This window comes from Adelges cooleyi, unplaced genomic scaffold, assembly GCF_023614345.1.
Source record: "Adelges cooleyi isolate 19-005CV unplaced genomic scaffold, UGA_ACOO_1.1 ACOO_flye_CR_arks_rails_tigmint_CR_PRNA_9, whole genome shotgun sequence".
NCBI classification, from domain to species: domain Eukaryota; kingdom Metazoa; phylum Arthropoda; class Insecta; order Hemiptera; family Adelgidae; genus Adelges; species Adelges cooleyi.
Window position 1 is genome coordinate 3,536,347 of NW_026096579.1, and position 22,736 is coordinate 3,559,082.

At 31.2% G+C, this 22,736-nt stretch overlaps 4 protein-coding genes across 4 annotated transcripts; 1 reads left to right on the forward strand and 3 right to left on the reverse strand.

Moving 5' to 3' along the window:
- Positions 1 to 790: 790 nt before the first annotated feature.
- LOC126846641 (coiled-coil domain-containing protein 42 homolog) lies at positions 791 to 4,019 on the reverse strand. Its single transcript, XM_050586336.1, has 6 exons — positions 3,771 to 4,019; positions 2,541 to 2,751; positions 2,038 to 2,202; positions 1,765 to 1,932; positions 1,185 to 1,334; positions 791 to 1,014 (listed from the first exon to the last, which is right to left on the reverse strand). Exons 1-6 carry the CDS (start codon positions 3,878 to 3,880, stop codon positions 823 to 825), a joined length of 996 nt encoding a protein of 331 aa, XP_050442293.1. The 5' UTR covers positions 3,881 to 4,019; the 3' UTR covers positions 791 to 822.
- A 922-nt stretch (positions 4,020 to 4,941) lies between these two features.
- Positions 4,942 to 7,405, reverse strand: LOC126846474 (39S ribosomal protein L39, mitochondrial). The gene is made up of 8 exons (XM_050585895.1): positions 7,228 to 7,405; positions 6,939 to 7,148; positions 6,556 to 6,801; positions 6,267 to 6,488; positions 6,014 to 6,114; positions 5,860 to 5,931; positions 5,659 to 5,706; positions 4,942 to 5,108 (listed from the first exon to the last, which is right to left on the reverse strand). The coding sequence occupies exons 1-8, from the start codon at positions 7,274 to 7,276 to the stop codon at positions 5,034 to 5,036; spliced, it is 1,023 nt and encodes a 340-aa protein (XP_050441852.1). The 5' UTR covers positions 7,277 to 7,405; the 3' UTR covers positions 4,942 to 5,033.
- Positions 7,406 to 16,746: 9,341 nt separating this feature from the next.
- Positions 16,747 to 19,509, reverse strand: LOC126846981 (protein farnesyltransferase subunit beta). The gene is made up of 3 exons (XM_050586901.1): positions 19,102 to 19,509; positions 18,210 to 18,543; positions 16,747 to 18,147 (listed from the first exon to the last, which is right to left on the reverse strand). The coding sequence occupies exons 2-3, from the start codon at positions 18,539 to 18,541 to the stop codon at positions 17,289 to 17,291; spliced, it is 1,191 nt and encodes a 396-aa protein (XP_050442858.1). The 5' UTR covers positions 18,542 to 18,543; positions 19,102 to 19,509; the 3' UTR covers positions 16,747 to 17,288.
- Positions 19,445 to 22,192, forward strand: LOC126846980 (GPI transamidase component PIG-T). The gene has a single exon (XM_050586900.1). The coding sequence runs from the start codon at positions 19,991 to 19,993 to the stop codon at positions 21,719 to 21,721; it is 1,731 nt and encodes a 576-aa protein (XP_050442857.1). The 5' UTR covers positions 19,445 to 19,990; the 3' UTR covers positions 21,722 to 22,192.
- Positions 22,193 to 22,736: the final 544 nt, after the last annotated feature.

The following is a 22,736-nucleotide window of genomic DNA, read 5'->3' on the forward strand; positions in this document are numbered from 1 at the left end:
GCATAGGTTCACAACATTTTAAATAGACAAGCATTTTAGCTAGAAAATAAATCTGTCGACAATAAACGGAAGATCTTCTCTACATCGTGATTCTATAGTTACTTTAATGCAATGGTTCTCACTTACTTGAAACGCGTCGTCCTTTTCGGCTAAGCTGTCTTAGGTTCCCACGGTAAGAGGTTTCTAGCCTGCAAAAATGCAGTATTACTCTTTAAACTTCGTTAACCCCGGAAAAAAAAGATTAACCAATGACCGAACCACTCTATGTTGAACTAAGGTTTTCTCAAGGCGCCCTTTCCTAGAAATAACAATGCATGAATTAACCATGTCAAAATATGAATTCAATTTGTTTTTACACCAGATAATATTTCGTGGCAGCGCCCCGGTAAAGGTAACATGTGGAAACCGTTACTTTAAAGTCTAACTAGTTAAACTAGTTAAATTAGTTAAACGACTAGGTAACTAGTTAAACGACATATATTTTGCGTGTAAACCAAACAAATAATTTTTTTTTTTAAAGTACCTAGCTAAATACTTATAACACTTTTTGTAATTAGGCCAAATGTTTAATAGTTTATAACACTGCACAATGTTCCATATTTGGTACAATTCTTTAATTAGCGTTTTCCATGAAACCAAAACTAAAAAAAAAATTTATTTTTATTATTTTAAGTAGTATTGAGTATATTTATAGCATATGGTAAAAAAAAAAATCATACAGTGAAGGGTTAAAATATGTGCACAAAGTTAAAAAAAAAAATGTTATATAATAATAATAATTTGTAACTATAACTTTAAAAAAGGACATTCTGTGAAATCTTTTTAACTTTTATGGATCAATTTTTTGTTGGTTCTCTCCTTAATTTTCTCTGCCATGTGTAATACTTTGGTTAATTCTTGATACTTGTCCGCTACGAAATCCAATTGAGTTTCTACGTTTACTCTTTTGTGCGGCACTGGATGTTTAACACGTTTGCACATTTGTTTGTAAATATTCCACACTGAAGCGGCCACCTAAAATTATATAGGCCAAATCTTATTAAATAAAAATCAAATATCGTTACACACATATATATATATATATATATATATCTCAATTTATAAAAAAATTACGACAGACTAAAAAAAAAATGTAATTGGTAATGCCTATTGATATTGGAATTTTAATAACGATATTACTGTACCAGCGGATATTCAATTTTCTTTTCTTTAGCTACGTTTTCGAGTTTTCGGAAAGCCAAATCCGTTTTGATCATTTCTTCCCTTGTTTTGACCCACAGCTCTGTTACTTCTGCAATTTCCACTGAAATATTTTCAGCTTCTTCGTTTTTTTCCTCGGTAAAAATTATAACAAAAAATAATAAAATTAAAATATATATTGAAAATGTACGCGAAAAAATGTCTTTTCAAACTACATATCTTATTATTTAGCAACAATAGTAGAAGATATAGAAATGCTCCAAAGTCCAATGTGGTTTATTATAATTGGTATACCTAATACGAATTTATACGAAATTATACAGTGAACAACTTAGTAGTGTATAATATATCCAGTTGGTTTCTACATGGTTTAAGTTTAGTATTTTTGCTAGTTATATATAAAAAATAAATTAAAAATATTATGTCGTCGCATATGGTCGATAGACAAATAAGCTGTGGTCTAAGCCTTTTTTGAACATATCGTCTGGACATTGGGCACCGGATAGTAGATATAAATTATAGCTGAAATTATATTAGTAACTAGGTAGGAACAATATGTTTTACTTTGGAATGTTTAAACAAATCAGTCTTCAGTCGGCTCAGTTCTGATGATTTTGTTTCATACTTTAGAATCAACTCATTCCTCATGTTCGTCAAGTTTTCATATCTCTTTATCAGGTCGTCGATGCTTTTGTATTCGTTTGATTCGCTCACGACTTTCTCTAAAAAATTCTAAAATCCACGAAGAAAACATTTTCAAACGTTTATTATTAATTCAATTACCAACACTAGTAAAATATATTATTTATCATTATTATCGTTTTTATGTCGTCATACTTCAAATGGTTTTAGTTCATCAACGCTATGTTGCATTTTGTCTGCTGTTTCTTCCAACTGCGTTATTGACTCTTGCATCGGTATCATTTGCATCTCCAATCGTTTCTTTTCTTCATTTTCTTCCTTTATCTTCCCCGCTAGCATCTCACATTTTGATCTACAATCCTATAAAATATGATAACCGTGCTTAATTAGCACAGTAACGATTTCCATTATAAGATACAATTATTGAAGATAGGTAACAGGCATCATTGATGCCGCATCAATACCAAGTAGCTATTAATATTTTTTATGAAACAAACATCAATAGACTTATGCTGTAGTTTTTCGACTAAAAAAAAAAAATAGCTAACGTTCTGCAAACATCTCTGAACATATTTATCATATATTTACATGATTTCGATATTAATAAAAAAACCGAGACTTAAACTATGTTCTCTCGAAGATTTGTATGACTATTTTTGGATTTAAGTGTACAATATACAACACAATTGATACTATACCGATGAAAACATATCATGCATCTCCTCGGCTTTTGTCAAATCTTTTTGTTTTTGTTCCAAGTCTTTCCACTTTTTGTCCATTATTCTATCAAATGTTTTTTTCTCTTTCCGCTTGGTTTCCAATCGAGATTTAGCGGCATCTCGTTCGCGGAGAGCAGTCACAATTTCGATTTCCAGAGACTTAGGCAAATACTCCCATTCAGGGAATTTCCTGAAATTTATAAACATATATATGATATTATATAGACTAGCAATTTATGAAAAGCTATTATATTTGAAATGTGATCAATTGAAAATGATTTTATATAGTACTACTTTTATTATACTTAGGCTGTTGATGGCAATGGGATCAATAATTGTAGTAAATTTGCCTTTGGTCTAGAGGTCAAGTCATACTATGAGTATTAGATGTCTCTGAATCACTGTTATACGTGGGAACGTCTGCCTTTATTTTTCTTCATTTTTATAATATCGAAAAAAAGTTAATAAATGAAGAAATTATTGATATTATCAACCATACTGTTATTTAATATTGTACCTAATATTTAATAATTTCTTAAAAATCGGTGAGGTCTCTATACAGCTCACCCACCCACAAACTAAAATTGTATACATTTATACATTTTTTACAATATTATTTAAATCATGTCCGATTTTTTTAATTTGGTCAGTCTTTAAATTAGAAATTGTTCACCAAACGTACTTTAGAGAGTCAGAAGTTGAAAAAGTCCAGCCCTTTCTCAGTTTCCCTTTCAAAAACGAGTAAATCTTTTGAATAATTTTCAATTTTAAAATACACGCTTTAAAGTTCAGAAAAATAAGCAAACTATTAGTACAATACCTAATACAATATTCAGTAATCTTTATTTATTGTGGTTTTGACTTCTTAAGATAGTTTGCAAACGTGCTAAGATGAATGTTTGTAGTGTTATATTTATGGGGTCAAAAATTAACGAAAACTGTTTTTATAATGTATTCAAAGCAGAAAGCTTGGAAAATACAAAGCAATTCACTGGGATTTTTAAATTTCAGATAAAAAGCTTAGAAAAGTTATTTGATAAGCTTTTACATGTTCAGCAATTTGTTTTTGTCATTACATCATAGCGAGTTTCGTTATGAGATACCTAATGAAACTTAAAATATGATAATAAAAAATGTAGGTACCTATCCCGTTTGTACCCTCAACTACACCTACAGGCTACATTGTAAATTTATTTAATAGTTACTGACTTGATAAAATCTTTTGAATTTGATTTGATTTGCATGTATGAACGCACAATTTCGACATCATTGCGTTTTAAATCAATGATTTTTGTTGGTCGTAATTTTGAATCTTGCATTTTACATAAAACACATACGGCACTTGGCTAATTTATTCTAATTAGCTGAATGTTTTATAGTTAAAATTGAATATTTCTAGTAATGCAACAATAGAAAATAGTAATAATGATGACTTTAGCCAAATCTCAAAAGAAACTCTGTAGTTACCCAAGGAGAAATATTTAATAATACTTTTAACGGGGTGTGAAACTCACGTAGCAACTACTGTCTACCTAACAAATCGTTTTATCAATAGGTACTACCAGTAAAAACAGCGGGTATAGTGTCAAGAACCGAATGGTGAAGATAGACTTCTATACAATATGAATATTTTTTAAAAATATAAAAAAGGAATAGAAAATTCAAAAGCCCAAATTTGGCGAGACTTAAATTTCGGGTATCTAAACATAACTATGAGCTAAAAAATCAGTTTTAATGTATACAATTTACGCCAACCGTTATTTATCACTTTAATTTTGTTATTGCTGACCACAGCAACGAACCTAATATAGCGTGTCGTTAAATAGTGTCTAAAATATGTATAAATACAAAAAAATATTCAATATTTTAATTAGATTTAGTCGTAGTTGTAAGCGATTTCATTTTTTTGTATTATTCAAAACAGCTGTCAAAAAGCTAAAATAATGTGTTTATGCCTTTTAATGAAGGCCCAATAGCCAATTTTTCATTGAAATTTACAAAAAGCTAAACATTTAACCTAACTGCATGTTAACCTAGCAAAACTAAATCTATTGGTAATCATTATTATTTTTTTTTACAACGCAATTATGTCAAATGTATCAATTTTTGTATAAAAACATGTCTAAGAAAATTTTTTGGTTGAAATAATATCACAAAGCATAAAAACAAATAATTGATAAAATAAGTAAGGATAAGGTAAGAATAAATAAGGAAAAGTTAAAAAATAATAAGTCAACGGGGCTGGGGGAGATCCTAGCTTTAGCTTTGCCACTACAAGGTATGTCGTATGGCGTACATGATACTTTAATTCTCACATAAATATTCAGATTTAGATTTGATAAAACCTACAGTCCTCCAATATAGATAAAATAAAATAAAATTAACAAGAATACAATATTCAAGTATATTTATAATTTATAAAAAACATTAATAGTAACCAATATCTACATAAAATGCAAATTTTAACTTAAACTATACAGTTTCAACTGGAGAAAAATGTGGCTGGTACATTTCACCGTGAACCTGATCAGGTAACCTTGCAGCATTCTGTAAGAAAACAATAATAAATGTTATAATTGTTAAATTTTATTATTTTTTAATTAATTTATCCACCCACTCAAGCTGTTACAATGACATGTTTAAGAAGATATATGTTTATCGAGAAAGTTATTTTATAATTTAAATATTGGAAGAAATGTCTGTAATGTTAATATTTTGCTGTCTACTGCAATCTATATCCACAAATTTATTTTATCTAGCGACTGTGTCTAATGTCTATTACAGTTTGGTGTAAGTTGAAAATTTATTTATGTAATGTTAAAAAAGTGATAAAAATTAAAATATTAGTGTGTTTTTTTATTTTAAATTACATTTTGTAATTATGAAGTACAACTTTTTAGAGGTACAGAGAAAGCAGATAACCTCAACCAGTCATCCTTGCTACTCTGGTACATTTTTGTATTTCTACTAATATTGAGTATAATATACTAAATCAGTAAATTAATAAATGGTTTTACTACATAAACCTATATTTATTACATTGCATGCTTGATTCATAAGTTAACGATAAATTAATACACTTAAGCATAGCACATACCAATTTTTTAGCTCTTTGTTCCAATAATGAGTAGGCAAAATGGTTTAACTAGAAAAATATGTTATAAAAATTAGTAAATTAATTGGTGTAAAACATTATTTTTAATATAAAAAATCATATTTAAAACATGTTTTATTAATTGTTTAAAATTATACTAATTTTGTACCTCATAAGTATATTTATATTTAAATATTATAATACCATTATTCCTTTAGGTAAAGAGACCCCTTGAAATCTATACAAATGACCATCTTTTGTGTCCATTTTGTGTACCTAAATTAAAATTAATTATATTATATGCAAGCAATTTCAAATTTATGATATGAAATATTAGTAAATAAAATTCATAACTTACCGCTGCTAAGGTACAGCGTCCTAAAAGATCCGTATTTCCAATCATCGGTCCTTTACTAATATCAATATGGTCTCCAATCCTATACAGCGTTACTTTTTTATCTGGAAATAAACATTAACAATAAAACTATTTTTTTTTTAAATTTATTAATATGACAATATTACGTTGTATAATAAAATAATAGGCTTAATATATAAATAATATGATAGTATGTTTAATTTAATAAAATAATCATTTAATGAATAATATTTACCTATTGACTGTTGAGAAATATTTGGGACTTGTTCTTTTTTAAACTTGTTTTCTTGAAATATTTCTAAAGCAAGCTCTTCAGAGACCGTGAGCCTTTCAAAATGAAACGATTTTTGGGCCAATTTAACCATGCTAGCTGACAGGATTCGCAATTCGTTGTCTGTAGGTTTCCAGTCTGGTAGATTATCCAATTCAACATCATATACAAAGCTTCCACTTTTCACTATTATATTAAATATACATAAGCAATTTAGTAATGATCCTAGTGATTTTAATTAATTTATATTTACCGTTTGGTGAAGGAAAGCTATGTAAAGTTGGCCTATTGTCATTCTTAAATGCTTTGGCAATAACTGCTCCAAGTATAAACGAACAGCTACGCCAGTAAGCTCTGTTAAAATGGTATGGATCTGGAAGATATTGAGCATGCATAAAGCGGAGTTCACAATCAGATTCAAGGGGTCTGTGCATATCCCACAAATAGGTATCGTTTATCAAAGCCAATCCACTTCTTTTGACTAACATTTCAGATATATCTGAGAGCGAGAAATAATTATACAAAATCAGAAAGATAATGTAGGAATTAACCAAGCGTAACTTGCACTATTCTTTACTAAATAATGTGTTACAATTTATGATAAAATATAGGTATTGTCAAAAATGTATTTATTACGTTTAGCACAGTGGAAAGGTGTGGAAATATTTTTGTTCATGGATAATGTGACATCTTCCGGTACACCAATGTGTTTGACTTTAATTTTTTCAATACGACCAACTGCCTCGCGCTGTTTTTGTTGTTCTTTATCGAACAAACTATTTTGATATAATATGATTTCATCGCTTTTTGTATTTACTTCTTTTAGTGTCGAAGTATATCTTCTGACTAGTTGGTATATAAAAATATAATAAGTTACCGTAACAATAGAGGCAATATCATTATAATTTAATTAACTAATACTTACTAATTGTGGAATTACACTTTTGGTACAAATTGACAGTAAAACGCTTCATTTTAAAATAAAAATGCCAAGGTGATGAATATTTGAACGTGTTTTAAATCTTAAAATTGAAGTTATTTGGATTTTAAAACGATTTGAGATGTACGACGCACGTTTCGCTCGTCTATGGCGAATTTTTTTATCAGTGGACGGAATTTAAACTGATAAGGACGCAGGTCTGTCTGTAGTATTACAGATTTTATGGGTTATGTAACATTTATTTCTTATCAAGCGTTATCATTTTTTGGAAGAACTACCCCCAACTCCTATAATGCTACCAAAAATTGGCGACAAAAATGTATAATTAATTGGTTTCCAAAATGCGAACAATCGCAATAGTCAAACTACATGTCGTGTCTTGTTAACACACAAATAAAAATTGGTTAAAATGGAACAGAATATCTTTTCCGGGTTACTTCGGTCCATTACGGCCGTTTACTCCATTTTGCGGAAACTTCACCAGTCCATTGGGGCCTTCATAATCAATGCAGCAGACCGTGTGTCTTGGTCAGACTTGCAACATTGATTAAGACTTTTGGCAGCGGGATCTTCCTCATTGGACCAAAAATCCGCAGCACACTCGGGTACAACTCTATACAGAAACCCTATTAATTTTTTCGCTTTTAAGCGTTAAATACCACAAATTTGTAATTTTTTTGAGAAAAAACTCTCTTACGGTGGGAACCTAGACTAACCTCAAGGTCCAGCTAAGCTAACTTCGTTAGAATTAAGGGGCTGCAGAAAAAAAAAAATATATATATTATATAAATTTCCTTAGGTCCTGAAAATACCGACTGCACCAAATGTTGAAATCGTGATAGACAAAAAGGGTAATTGTTGTGAAAATAAAATATACGCCGGGTTTAAGTATCACGGTTGCTCTTTATTATTTACACAAATGGTTAAAAACAAGGTATATCCATAAAAATGTCCGTGTATCCATCTACAATGGAAGTGTCCGGTTGAGCGGCGAGCGTGGCCTGTCGGACGAGAAGAGGGGAAAGCGGGCTCGGGTGTGATTAGTACTCGGCCACCACCGGGTCGCGATGCGACCGCGTCAACGTCATAGCAAGTGACATGCACAAAGTGCACGGACAGGTGTTCCTTGGCCTTTAGCGGTCTCAAGAAGAAGTGACCTGTCAGAAGCTTGCGTCAGTTGCGACCGAGGAAGTCTTCTCTCTCGGCTCGTAGGCGATTCCAGAGGGCCAGCAGGAGCAGATCCATCGCCGATGCTTGCCTTCATCTCGAGCCTGAAGCTGTCTGACGCCAAACGGTACCGTTGTAAAAGCTAAAAAACTCCGCAATAGATGATTAAACACAATTAGTTAACGTCATAGCGAATGTCATGCACAAAGTGCACGGACAGGTGTTCCTTGGCCTTTAGCGGTCTCAAGAAGAAGTGACCTGTCAGAAGCTTGCGTCAGTTGCGACCGAGGAAGTCTTCTCTCTCGGCTCGTAGGCGATTCCAGAGGGCCAGCAGGAGCAGATCCATCGCCGATGCTTGCCTTCATCTCGAGCCTGAAGCTGTCTGACGCCAAACGGTACCGTTGTAAAAGCTAAAAAACTCCGCAATAGATGATTAAACACAATTGATTAACGTCATAGCGAATGCCATGCACTAAGTGCATGGGACAGGTGTTCCTTGGCTTCAGTGGTTCACCCCGAAGGGATCCCCTACGACTGCGACCCGCCTAGTAGCACTGGGGGGGCAGATTCTCGAATGTTTGTCGCTTTCGACGAAGATTTTGTCGCCATATTAAACCAATGGCGACAAAATCTTGTCAAATTCGATATACATTCGAGAATCGGCGCCCTGGGTGTTAATTGCGGGCCGCAGAAGGTGTGTCACAAGAAGAAGTGACCTGTCAGAAGGCCACATTACGTTGGGCTCGACGTCGCTTTAGTCGCCTTTTACGACAGGCGCGAGAACCTTGGAAGTATTCTTTCTCCCCTGTCCACAGGGATAAAATGAGGGCGTGGGGGAATGAGGGCGCTAGGGTGTGAGGGCGTTCAGCGGAGGTTGGACAGGTCTTGGAGACCAGGGAGCCGATTGTAGAATGTTTGTCCATTTCGACAACATTTTGTTGCCATTTTAAACCAATGGTTACAAAATCTTGTTCAATTCAATATACATTCCAAAATCGCCCCTCAGGATTAACTACGGTGGATCACGGATGCTGTATGACTGGGGAAAAGTTACTTGTCACCTCCGAGTAGATCGTTGTACGCGTTGCCGCCGAACGGCGTCGGTAATAGTTTTAAATTTGTTCGCTTTTTGTCCACCATTTTGTCGAAAACCCGCAATCCGACCGGTCCCATTTGGTGAAGAATAGGCTGAAACAATAGCCTCGTTTCTTGTGTTACCTCGTTATCCGGGAATGCTAATATCCCAGACAGTAGGTCGAAGAACTCGGAGTAGTGACCAGGTTCGCGAACCATTTGCCGGGCTAGTACCCGGCAGGTTTGTAACATCTCTCTTTGTTTGTTCAACATTTTCGTCTTAGATATTTCATTCCACACCTGTTCATCCTGTCGCATCCTCTCCTGCCGCTCCTCTTCCTGCGCCTCTTCCTGTCGCTCCTTTTCCTGCCGAACCTCTTCCTGTTGCTCCTCTTCCTGCCACTCCTGCTCTTCGTCTCCTTTGGCATAGCACTTGTACGAGTAGTACGTCACTACAGCTAAGGCCAGAGGGGCAACAATCCACAACGGGTTGATCATACTGTAACAATAATTAACAATAATTGTTATAACAAGTAACAATAACTGTTGTCCAGCGTTGACTAGCGACCATAGTGGTTTGTAGAATAGTATAGAGCCAGTGTATAGATTTAATAAGTCGACGCCCAGCTGAGAAATACATATACATCAAAAGGCAAGCCATATGTTACCAACAGGTCTCCATAAAAATTTTAAAAAAAAGTATTAATCCATTAAAATTGAATCCACTCAAAATGGAAAATAATAATTATAATTAGCAATAAATAAATATTATTCTCGGAATAATTGTCTTTTTAGCTATGATATATTATATATTTTAATTTGAACTTTTAAAAAAAAAAAAACTGGTTCGTGTCGCGGGACACGAGTTTGGAACGAAGTCCCTTTCGTATGTAGGTTTCGTATAGGTATTGCTATTTAAACTATATGTGGTGCGGTCGAGCGTGATCGGTTTCCAGGAGTGAGTTGTGTACAGGGTTCAAATCCGGCCACCTCTTTACACTTTTTGCGTTTTTTTACAACTTTTTTTTCAACTTTTATGGTAATTTATATTGCAAAAAGTCTATAAACTTATAAAATATTTATATTTTATTACTACAGAATACATTTTTACCCTTAAAAGTACTTGATAACCTACACTGCATTCGGTTTTTCTTTATTTATTATACTTGGCAGGAGATTTTAATATTAATTTTCAAATACAAGAATCTTAAGTTACGTTCCTTATTACGCGATAAATATAAGTGGTATACGATTTTTAGAGTTACATTATGCTAATTTAGAAATCTAATCATGTCGTCGGTCTTAAAAATTATAGACCCATTTCGAAGCTAAGCACCCTTCTCCTAAATTGTTCGAACGTCTTTTGCTACCCCGTTTCTCCGAAGCTTTTACATCCCTAGCTCGCTAATGAGCCACATGGTTTTAGACATAAAAGGTCTAAGGATACCGACCTGTTGGTTTATTACACTAACATTGTTGATATCGTCTCAGCCGGTGGTCAAGTAGATGTCATATACACAGATGTAAAAATTAAAAGTTTAAGTGTTACGTATCAGCAGTTTATATAAATATATATGGTGGGAATTGTCTACCATACGCGAGTGCTACATCGGCATAACTTATCATTCGTGTAATTTGAGTTTCATAATAAACATCAGCGAATATTATCATTTATATTAATCTAATTGTGTTTTACTTTCATACTGTAGTATAGTTCTTAAAGACCAATGTATTTTAGCAAATAAGCAATTAAATGTAGGCCAAACAATCAAAACAAAACTATACAAAATTGTCTACACAGTAGACAATAATGTTTATTATTTAAGGCCGCCCAAATTACTTTGTCCGGGATGCACTCTCCCGTAAGCGACCGTTCTGTTACGAGGAGGGTATTGTCGCGTGCATTATTGTTTTTCCATTGTTTTTACGAATATTATAATTGTGTGTGTGTTTATTAACTGTTGAGTTACTTTTCTTTTACTTAATTTAAAAGTGTTACTTTTTCTCCCGTCGGTTTTAAGTGTGTGTGTGTGTTTAACGGTTCGTGTACCAAAGTGCGTATACGACAATACACTAAGGTATAACAAATTGGCGACTGGGAAAACTCTTTATTTCTCACATAGACCATACTGTCTATTAAAAGTAAATTAAAATTATTTACGTGTCTAAAAAGTTCAGTGAATTTGTAAAAAAAAAAAAATGTATAGTAAATTAAAATTATTTACGTGTCTAAAAATGTTGGACTTATAAACCAAACACCATATTATATTACATAGTTAGTAGGTCGATATAATTCTTAGTAAGCATATTTTGTACTTCGTGTACACCGGGTATTTAATTATTGTTATTGGGAGACAGTCGTCGTTTTTACTTATACGTGTACACATATCGATAATAAACATTTTATTTGTTATACTTATTCAACCTTTTATTATTTGATACGCTTCTGAATAAGGATTTTATTCCAACAGTTTATGGGACCCAGAGCTTAAATAATAAATTGTATTTGTTTAAGTAATAACAAGTAACCGTGTGTTGGCAGTATATGGCCATAGTATCATTACGTTTGTTTTGTGAAGTGATCTTTAATTTTCGCGTGTTCGCGGAAAGTTAGTGTACCTATAGTGCTATTTTATTTGTGTGCAGACAGTGCAACGCATTCGTGTAAAATGGAAAACGAAGTTGTTAAAATTAACAAGCTCGAAAACGCTCTCAATGGGACTTGTGGAAATTTCAAATGAAAGTTATAATGAATGCAGTTGAAGTACTCGATGTAGTGACAGGCAAGTCGAAGAAACCAGTTTTAACAAATATCGGCGGTGAATCTGAAGATGACGCTAGAAAAGGGTACAATATAGATTATTCCATATGAAAGAGAGTGGACAATACGGCTCAAAAGTATATTGTTACGTCTGTGGGAGAACAGTCCCTGCAATATATAATGAATTGTGACACGTCAAAGGCCATGTGGGACAAGTTACTCAGCGTTTATGAGCAGAAGTCAGACACAAGCATAACGTTAGTACAACAATAATTCTATAGTTATATAATGGACCCAAAAGATAATATAGCAGGTCACATATCAAAACTAGGCAACTGAAACAGCTTGGTGAGCCCAAAAAAGTGCCCTGACCGATCATAAGTAAACTCAAATGGTGAATTCAAATCTGTTTTTAGATTTCTTATTGGATCACTGGTTCGGTCTGTGCAATGGAATAATACAATGGTACGACTTACTTTTCTGTTGACTGTAGGTATTCAATCTGTGTACAATATACAATTGCTATCTGCCGTTTTTCCTGAAATAATAAAGCGTGTTTCAACTAATACCATTATCAAAGCAAGATTATAATAATTGGTACGACATACCTTTACGTTTTGAGTCCTCTAACTTATTATACAAGTGCTTGTCTGCCTGTTTTTGGGAAATAAAACTCGGTAGACAAAAAACTTAGAATAACATATAGTATATTATTATAATAATAATACCTACTTACTATAGAAACCTTATGACGTCAAATAAATATACATTGACAAATAATGGCCAATAAATCTCACGTCCCTGGTACGTTGTTGATGGACGGCTGAGACCAGCCCACTCTTTCCCTAATGCGTGTCTATTAAATATACTAAGTATGAAACTTTTTAATTAATTATTTAATTTTTTATTTTATAAAATTTAATTGCCTACAAAATAGGTTATAAGAAAACATTTCATACGATCTTCCATTTTTTACTAATAGATCGCTAAAAAAATATATTATAGAAATCGTCAAACTGGGAACCCAATTAAACCAAAATTTATCACGACTGTCTGTTTAAGAAACAATTTTTTTTTAAATTTTGAATAAAATATTATAATTACATATTAATTATTAGCTCCACCTTGTGCTTTGGTTTAGGTATTTATTAAGTATTTTAATTTTATAATATATCAATAATTTTAATAATTTAAAAAACAAATTCAAAATTGTATACATTTTATTTTATTTGTATACTAACTCAATGTTTCAAAATGTTTTTTTTATTCTTACACATAAAACTACCTACTATTTTGGTTTATAACTTTTAAAACTATTTAAACCTTTTTTTTTAATGATGTAAAGTAACTTCAAAGTTTTGCTAAATTTGACTAAGAAGTGCTATATTCAAGAGCTTATTACTTAAGCCATAATATTTAAACTAAAAATTTTAAAATTTGTATAGTAATATAGCACTTACTTATATGTATATAAAACATCTGGTAAAAGTTTGGTAATGAAGACTTATTTTTACTAGAAGTTGTAAGTATAACATTTTTTTCAAATTCCGTTTTTTAAAACTAGCAACTACGTATAACATCTTTTTATTCAAGTTCTTACAACTTCAAGTAAAAATAAGTCTCCGTTATAAAACTATTATACCAGATGTTCTGTATACATAAAAGTAAGTGTTGTAGAAATTTCAGAATATTTTGTTCAAGCCCTAAAAATGTATAGGCTCTTAAATATTACACTTTTTAGTAAAATACCAAACATTGAAGTTACTTATAAATTTAAAAAAATATATATATATATGAATAAAAAGTGTGATTACAAGTGTGTCAGAATTAAACAAACATTTATTTTTTAGTGTGTCAGAATTAAACAAAAATTTTTTTTTTAATTCGACTTCAAGTCGGCATACAAATTTAATTTTGTTTTTCAATTTTTAGCTACTGAAGAGGGCGTCGCACCGATGATTTTCAGTGGTAAAAACATGTTTAAGCAGACTAAAAATAACTCGCTTAATTTTGGTTTTAGAGAGAGTAAAAGCACCCATTATAAAATTAAAAGAAAACAATATTCCGGAGAGCAAGACGGTTTTTTTTTAAAAAAAAAAATTAATTTTTTGAAAAGTTACAGTTATTTAAAAATGTTAAAAAGGTGATAATTAACTTACCTTTTAAATTAATTAGTAGTTTGTACTACTCAGCACTACCAGTGTGTTCAGTGATCAGCGTCGTATAATTCAGATTTCGAAGGCAATGCATTAAAGGAAAAAAATAATTCCTGCTCCATCCGTGTATACTATACTGTTGATAAAAATATTTTGGTTTATATGTAAAACTACTGTCAGCTAAATATTCATCGCAATGATTACATAAAATTTCAATATTTTACCTATTTACACATAGGTCATTTTTTCGTTTTGGCAGTTTGAAATATCGCAATTTAAAACAAAATTTAGAGCATATTCCAAAGTTTTCAGTTGTAACTCTTTTTACCCAATATAAGTGTGCGGTTTTTGTCTACCGACCTTATTAGGGTTGAAATCATAAGTGTGCAGTTATTGGCTGCAACCATTTTTATTAAGTGCAAAAGCCTCATCAGTCACGAGTACAAATGGTTGTGGTACGCCTTGATTATCCCTAGGTAGACATTGTTCTGGAGGTAAATTTACCTTGTCTGCATACAACTTTTTACCAAACGCTGACATTTAAAAAAAAATTACAGTCACTCTCTTTACCGTATGATCCCACATTAAACTGTTACAAATTAGCGCGAACACTAAATTGGCGCGAAATATTTTATAAATAATAAAAACCGCATTAATAAACCGCGTTTGATTCGCTCTGTGTGTAAGTATATGTATAGCGGTTGCGGTCGCGGATAAAAAACCGATACTTTACTTCCTTTGTTTTATTGTATTTTGATGTAATTATATGAAGTGTGATTGAAGGAAAGCATGTTTTTTTTTGGTTCTACTTCCTTAAGACATTTAACTAAAACAATAGAATCACGAAGAGACTTTAATAAACATTTTTAAAGATGTAGTAATTATAAGAAAAAACGAAACAATAAATAACAACACAAATTTGTTTAGACGTGTCTTAAAAAGATAAATAAAATCCCCAAGCTGTTATGTACTAAAATATTCAGGATACTTTTGTGTGGTATTAAAACTTTAACTTCATTGTAGAGATTTGATTATCTCTAAGTAAATGGCCATATTAAATGAATAAGTACTTAGATTAACAAAATATGGGCTATGCAATCTTCTATCAAATATGGATCAAATATATTTTGAAATCAAGAGATAATTGTAAATTTGCAAATTTATATTGACCAAAAATTTAATCATATTTTTTAATCATTTGAATAACTATTACTGAACAAATTCATATTGTTTAGTTTGGTTTATTTAATAAAAATATATTTCCCACAAGTTGAGAAGTATTTGGACTTTGGTTTGGAGCTCGGGGTACAGCCTCAGGATTCTTAAAATCATTCTTCCGATCATATAACCTCGCTACAGATGACCTTATCCAAATATGCTTATCTATTTTGAAAGACACGTTATACATGATAAATTAACACTTGTATTCATGGCAACAAGTTAGTTTTACTGTGTATGAACTTTTTATAAGTATTTTATTGATTGTTAAATTTGTCATTTAGATATGTATTTGTACTATAAATTTAATAGTGTTTATTTGTACTGTGAAATTGAAATTGCTCTATGTATTTGTTTATTGAGTAGTATGCTGTGTCATTTGGCAACCCGCATAGTGGGCAGCTCGCTTTGTATTTTAATTAAATAAAATTTGTTTCTCTCTCTCTCTGTAAAATATTAAGTGAATAATAATTATTTTAAAAACTTACTAATAGATTTTAAATAACATATCAGTCTCGCAAGGTATTTTAATACCGACATTTAAATACATTATTTGGTATTGAATACTATTTTTGATAATTCGTTATATTTATAATATGATTATTCAGATAACACTAATTAATGTGTACGCAGTGGGGACTGTTCACGGAGTACGCTAATATTGAAAATAATTACTTGTCATTGCTGTTATAGCGTTTCATAATTAACATCTTTTATTAATCCTAAAGTTGAGTTGTATTCTTCAACAATTAAGTATACAACAAATTGGCGACGAAGATTTAATAATTTTTTTTTTGTTTGTTGCTAGTATATAACATATTTTATATACATATTGTTAGTAAAAAAAAATTAAAAAAAAAAAAAACCGAACTCGTTTAACATGACACAAACATCACGCAACGACGGAGCACCATCAACGTCAGTAAGGACCATCTACTCGCAAGTCATCGGCACTCCGGGAATTCTCAATCAAGAGACATCAATGAAGTATCAAGATACTCATCACACAAAAACGCGGCGGCCATCTTCTTAAATCTACACTCTAAATTTCTATATAAATAGGCAAGTTCCGTATTCTTCATACGAGGAAATGGAAATAGTTATAATAACTGAATACCACGTATCAAAAAATTTACAAATATTATAACAATTTTATTGAAACATATTTTTCCACTTTCTTAATAAAATTACTTTAAAAAATATTTATTAATATAATATTAATTAACTCAAAAATTGTATTACATTTTCCCAAAATGTCCATGATTTCTTTTTAAAAATTAAAATTATTTAAAAAAGACAATACAATAAAAATGTATATTCTATACTGCGGCCCACGAGAGAATGACCATGGGCAGAAACTAAAATGCATTACTACTGTTTGCACAGGTGTTCACAGGAGTGATGCATTTTAGTTTCAGCGCATGGTCGTTCATTCGAGGGCCACAGAATACTATTAAATCTACTTATTTTGTTAGGAATTTATTTATAGATTTTAGTTTTACCGTTGTTAATTACATTTTTTTGAGAATAAAATATAATTATTATAATTACTATTGTGTTGATTATAAAGTTTTGCTTGTATGCTAAATAATTTCAAGTAGTATTTGTTTGAACTTTACAGCTTAGGTTACTCACTCTACTCTTAGCGGTCAATACAAAGCTTATCAATATTAGTTTATTGGTGTTGTGGATTTAAAATAATCTAATGCTTTTTTTAAACACGTGAGCTCCATATTATAAATAGGATTGTTACTGTTCAATATGTTTTTATGGCTCCCAACAGTACTAGTTTCGTTTTTTACAGCATGTTGAGCTAACGCTAGGCCGCTTAACACGTAACACGTATGGTACACGTCGGGAGGTTTTTCGGGTTTATCAATAAGACCGCCACTGTATCTATTTTGACAACATATTAACACATATTCTTGGAGAGCTTTGTAATCGTACAATGGCCACAAAGTACAATTCCCTTCACTTTCCAAAAGGTTTGTCAATACTGGAAAAATACCAGCCTGCCAAAATGAATAACATCCATCTACGAGTTTATTTGTTCGTCCTTGAAATCCGCCTTCAAATGACATTTGTTTATTGACTACCCAACGCAAAAGGGCTTTTGTATCACACATGTGAATAGATTTAAGTAAAATTAGAGATGAAAATCCACAAAATGTATATCCTCCATGAGCTTCCACTCCAGGTACACCCCCAAATCCACCTTCATATGTTTGGCATCGAATTACCCATCGATTGGTACTTTCAAACATATCGGCGGTGTATACATTAGTTAATTGAGCCACAGTTACTGCACAGTATACAGCACGAATGTCAGATTCACCATACTTGGTCATGCAAAACGAGCCATTTGGCATTCGTAAAGACATCAAAAATGAATGTAATTTTTTTCTATTAATTGTATTGAAGGCTTCTTCTGTACCAATCAAACACAGAGCACTGACAGCAGCATATGTTGGTGCTAAATGTGGCATTTGGTTCGGACCTCCACTAAAACCGCCTGTTTCGTGCTGACATCTAAAATGTAAAATAAGAAATAAATAAGCTGATATTTTCAATAGTTAAGAATAAATACATACTTTGATAGAAAAGAAACGACATTGGACTTTTCTTCCGATGTGAGTTCATAGTTTAGGAGTGCTAGGGACTGGCACAACCAATAGCATAACCATGGACGACTCGAATCTAAACACTCATAATTTTGAGGCAGCTTGAACAAATGGCTTCTTATATATGACAAGTGAATAGGTTTATATAAAACTGGAACATCTGGATCACATTCTACTTTAGAACAATATAATTCAAATAATGATGAAATTTTTCTTTCCACTTCTGATTGACTAGATGATGTATCTGTTTCAAGTGTTTCATTGTCAAATTTAATTCGCGGTACTGATAACACTTTGTTCATTTCTAAAAAGATATAATTGGATAAGATTTTTCTTTTTAATAAAAATGTTTATAAAAGCCAAATATCAAGACATTAAATTTAACTGTAGCGTGAGTTCTATTGTAGTCTGGATTTAGTAATCCACACACATTTAAATTTAAGATTGAACCATTGATCAACAATTCATAACATTGTGTTTATGAAATAAATAATTATAATGTAATTTTACTCTAAGTTATAAACAAATTGCAAATATTAACTTAACATAATGATAGTAAAGGGTCAAACTAAATCATCCAGTTAGTAACAAACAAGTATTAGTTATTGAGGGACAATAAATTATTAAATAAGACTGGGCAGTGGGCACGTAATTTAATTGAATATGGAACTAAATAGTAAGTATATTATATCCATGTCCAGAATTTTTTTTTTATGTTTATTAGATTTATTTTTCGAAGATACATGCATATTTAACAATAAAAAAATGTGTACACACTTCATTTAAACATTTCTCTTAAAATTATTTAATTAACATAATGAATAAATGAGGTATTTTCTACGGAATACTAAAAATTGATTACCGGCACAGGAGTAAGACAAGAACAATTGAAATGGCCTTTCAACAGCTATGTGCAGATTCTTCTTATTTTAACTTAACAGTCGACAAATAATAAATAAAATAAACTGTGGTTTAAATTAAATTGAGTTTGTACAAAATACCATGAAGTATTTAAGTGTTTTACTTTAAGCGACCGTCACATATATCATTAACTGTACAACTATTAACTATACTAATTACATTATTAAAATTTTCAACTTTTCACATGTCCATGCAAAATGTAAATTCCCATTTCTGAAATCTAATCACACTATCACAGTAACTGTTTTGAATGATAAAAATACATGGTTTAGTGTTTTCATATTTTGGCTTGTTGCAAAGGGATAACACCACTTTTCCCAAATTGCATAGGTTACTGAGGACCATTTCTTCTATTGTATACTTTTTCATATCTTTCAATATCATTTAAATATTCATTTGATTACTATTGTTATTATCTGCATTCTGCTATTATCTATGTTAGTTCTTTGTATATTAAGGTGAAAATGTTTCTTGTTTGTCAACAGTGCAAGATATTTGTTGGTTCACAAATACAGTTGATACTTTAAAAACAATTAAATTATATAAACTTTGTTTATTGACTATATTTATACCGATTAAGTATAATACAATTTATTGAGTTATATGTGTTGTAAACAAGGCAATAACAGCTAAAAGTCAAAAGTAATCGTCAGGCATTACATCTTTGGAACTTTTAAAAAAGAAGAATATCTATAAAAACGGTAAATCAATATTTATATGCTATTATCATTGCTTACTGACAACAGCCTCGTGCCGCCGCCCATATTATGTCGTTGATTTTTTAAACTCGCAAGTTGTAAATTATTTATTTAATTTGTCAAACTTTAATTATGACCAACATTTTTAAAATAGTACTATTGTTGTTTTCAACGTTTTACCGTCAAGTTTCAGTGACTGCCGAATCTTATAACGAAGAGTTGTTTATTAGACCATTACCTACTGGTTACGTGTATTCGTTTTTCCAATTTACCATTGTCCGCGAAGATAACTTGTTTAACCACACCCATTTGTTTCCTCACTCGCTGGGTGACATCATTAATCGTTTCAATGTGGATGAACTCAACATTGACCTGACGTCTGGTTTGTGGAGACACAAAGCATGGGGCTATCCAGCTATAGATGCTCCGTCAGGCGCAGAGATATCTGCACGTTTTCACAGCAATACAGAAGACGTTAACAAAAATTGGTTTGGTTTGACAAATGCCCTATCAGGTTTATTGTGCACGTCTCTTAACTTTATCAATAAGGCAAATACTTTTGAATCATCCGAAGACAGAGTTTATCGCTATTCCAATTTGCCACGAGAGAATGTGTGCACTGAAAATTTAACACCATGGAAAAAACTGTTGCCTTGTGATTCTTCCAGAGGACTGTCTAGCCTTTTAAATTCAGGTCGAGTACACAATGCTAATTATCATTCATTGGGTATTCACTTCCGGCCTATATGTGATGGCGATAACTGTGTATATGAACTTCGCCAAACTGTATCATTGGTGTACGATTCAACTTTTATAAGTTTTAATAATAATTACGATTGGTCACTACGTAGGATGTTTGGTACGGGTTTATTCAAAACTTGCCCTTTAGCAGATAGCAGTAAAATCTATGTAGACACATCTTCTAATTCTAGTGTACCTTACGCAATTTCACAAGAGCCAGATTACTTTATTAATGGAAAAATTGGTGTGTATAATCTTAAAGACGTTTTTCATTTAGCTGCATCTGTCCCAAAGCCCAAAATGGTTGTCTCTGAACTTCGCCCTATATTGTATACGGATCGATTTATTACAGGTTTTGGACAAGAGTATGGTGGATTAGTCACACGTATTTATAATGAGCATACATCTCCAATTGTAGTAACTGTGATTGAAAACATTCCTTGGTTTTTGCCAATTTACTACCATACATTAAAAGTGAAGTGTAATGGTGTTCAACTCTCACCAAAATCGTTGGTTTATAAGCCTGGAAAAGGAAGAACACGCATTTATTATTTAAAAATGGTTTTGGAATTAGCAGCACGTTCAACAACAGAAATATCCATACAATTTGATTATGTATTTTTAAAGTGGCAAGAATACCCACCAGATGCTAATCATGGGTTTTACATAGGATCTTCAACAGTAATAGCAACTATTCCTAGACATTTGACGCCTTTGACATTTGACAAATCGTTGATAGTCGATAACTTAAATTCATCAGATTTTAATTATGTTATAAGTTTAAAAACGGAAAATTTCATCATAACGTTGCCGACTCCAGATTTCAGTATGCCATACAATGTCATTTGTTTAGCTTGTACTGTTGTTGCATTGGCGTTTGGGCCTATTCATAATATTACTACAAAAAGACTGAAATTAACAACTGCTAAATATGTTCCTGGATTAGCCTCAGTTATTAAAAAAATGTACAAATGGATGAAAAATTTGATACTTCGTAGAAAGTTTCAGAAAATCGGTGCTGCTACAGTTAAAGTTTTATCCCCTAATGAGTTGAGTTATCATTCTACACTGGGGCATGTATCAGAAGAATTTATGAAAAATCAAATTGTTAACGACACTTAATTTTTGTATACTTTTACTAAATATAATTTTCACTTTTCTATGATTTTTCTGTATATATCTTTTTATCTACTATTGTTTGTAATAAAACCATGCAAAAAGTTGTAAATTACATGGTAATTAAAAATCAGTGTAATTTATTATTGTTGTTTTATAATTTTGTAAAATATGTTTCCCTACAAGCTTGCATTTCTTAAACAGATAGTGTATTAGTTAAATACTATTACTAAAAAAATTCAAGTATTACACGATACTATGCATGTAAATTGATTGGTTTTTTTTTAGTCAAACCGAAATAGACAGTATTTGTTGTAACTGTAAAATATATTTTGAGTAGCACAGAAATACCATTATAATTTATTAATAAATAATAATATGTTTTGTCAAACTATATTTATAATTTAATTGTTTTATAAAAAGTATCAAATGTTTTATAAACTATTATGTGCCATATTTTGTTTTACCCTTTAATTGTTAGACATAGGAATCATTTTTACGACTTAATATTTATAAATAAAACTACCTATTTACTAATTTTTATATTTATATTTAACATTTAAAAAAATTATTTAAATATTATTTAATTTTATTTTGTGGTAAAAAAAGAGAGTATTAAAATGTGTTATTATTATATTGTCAATAATATATAATGAAAAGTTTTTTTTTTAAAATTAAAACAATAAAATGAGTTAATGTTCTATAAATAAATCATTCCACAAGCATTAAATATGCACAAATTATGGTTAAAGTAAATGTGTAATAATGATATCCCCAAATTTTAATAAACCCTGTTATATACACAAATTTTGGTATTTATTTTAATTTCAACGCCTCTCCATCCACGCAGTATTATTAAAAAACAATTACAGTATTTTCGGTCAGTCAAACTGATCTGAAACTCTTACACACCTTCCATCTGTATTTCTTTCAAACTGTAATACTCATAACTTGTCTGTCTTGACTTTGGTATCTTTCTTTTTTAATTTTTAATATAATACTATTAGTACTAAGACTTTGT

Excerpts from the sequence above, each read along its gene's own strand:
- LOC126846980 (XM_050586900.1), top strand. The coding sequence starts at position 19,991 with ATGACCAACATTTTTAAAATAGTACTATTGTTGTTTTCAACGTTTTAC.
- LOC126846641 (XM_050586336.1), bottom strand. The coding sequence starts at position 3,880 with ATGCAAGATTCAAAATTACGACCAACAAAAATCATTGATTTAAAACGC. Across the intron at positions 2,752-3,770 it reads AATTCAAAAGATTTTATCAA|GAAATTCCCTGAATGGGAGT; the intron begins GTCAGTAACTAT and ends TATAAATTTCAG. Across the intron at positions 2,203-2,540 it reads TGCATGATATGTTTTCATCG|GATTGTAGATCAAAATGTGA; the intron begins GTATAGTATCAA and ends CATATTTTATAG.
- LOC126846981 (XM_050586901.1), bottom strand. The coding sequence starts at position 18,541 with ATGAACAAAGTGTTATCAGTACCGCGAATTAAATTTGACAATGAAACA. Across the intron at positions 18,148-18,209 it reads GTCGTTTCTTTTCTATCAAA|ATGTCAGCACGAAACAGGCG; the intron begins GTATGTATTTAT and ends TTTACATTTTAG.
- LOC126846474 (XM_050585895.1), bottom strand. The coding sequence starts at position 7,276 with ATGAAGCGTTTTACTGTCAATTTGTACCAAAAGTGTAATTCCACAATT. Across the intron at positions 5,707-5,859 it reads CTTTACCTAAAGGAATAATG|TTAAACCATTTTGCCTACTC; the intron begins GTATTATAATAT and ends ATATTTTTCTAG. Across the intron at positions 5,109-5,658 it reads AACAAAGAGCTAAAAAATTG|AATGCTGCAAGGTTACCTGA; the intron begins GTATGTGCTATG and ends GTTTTCTTACAG.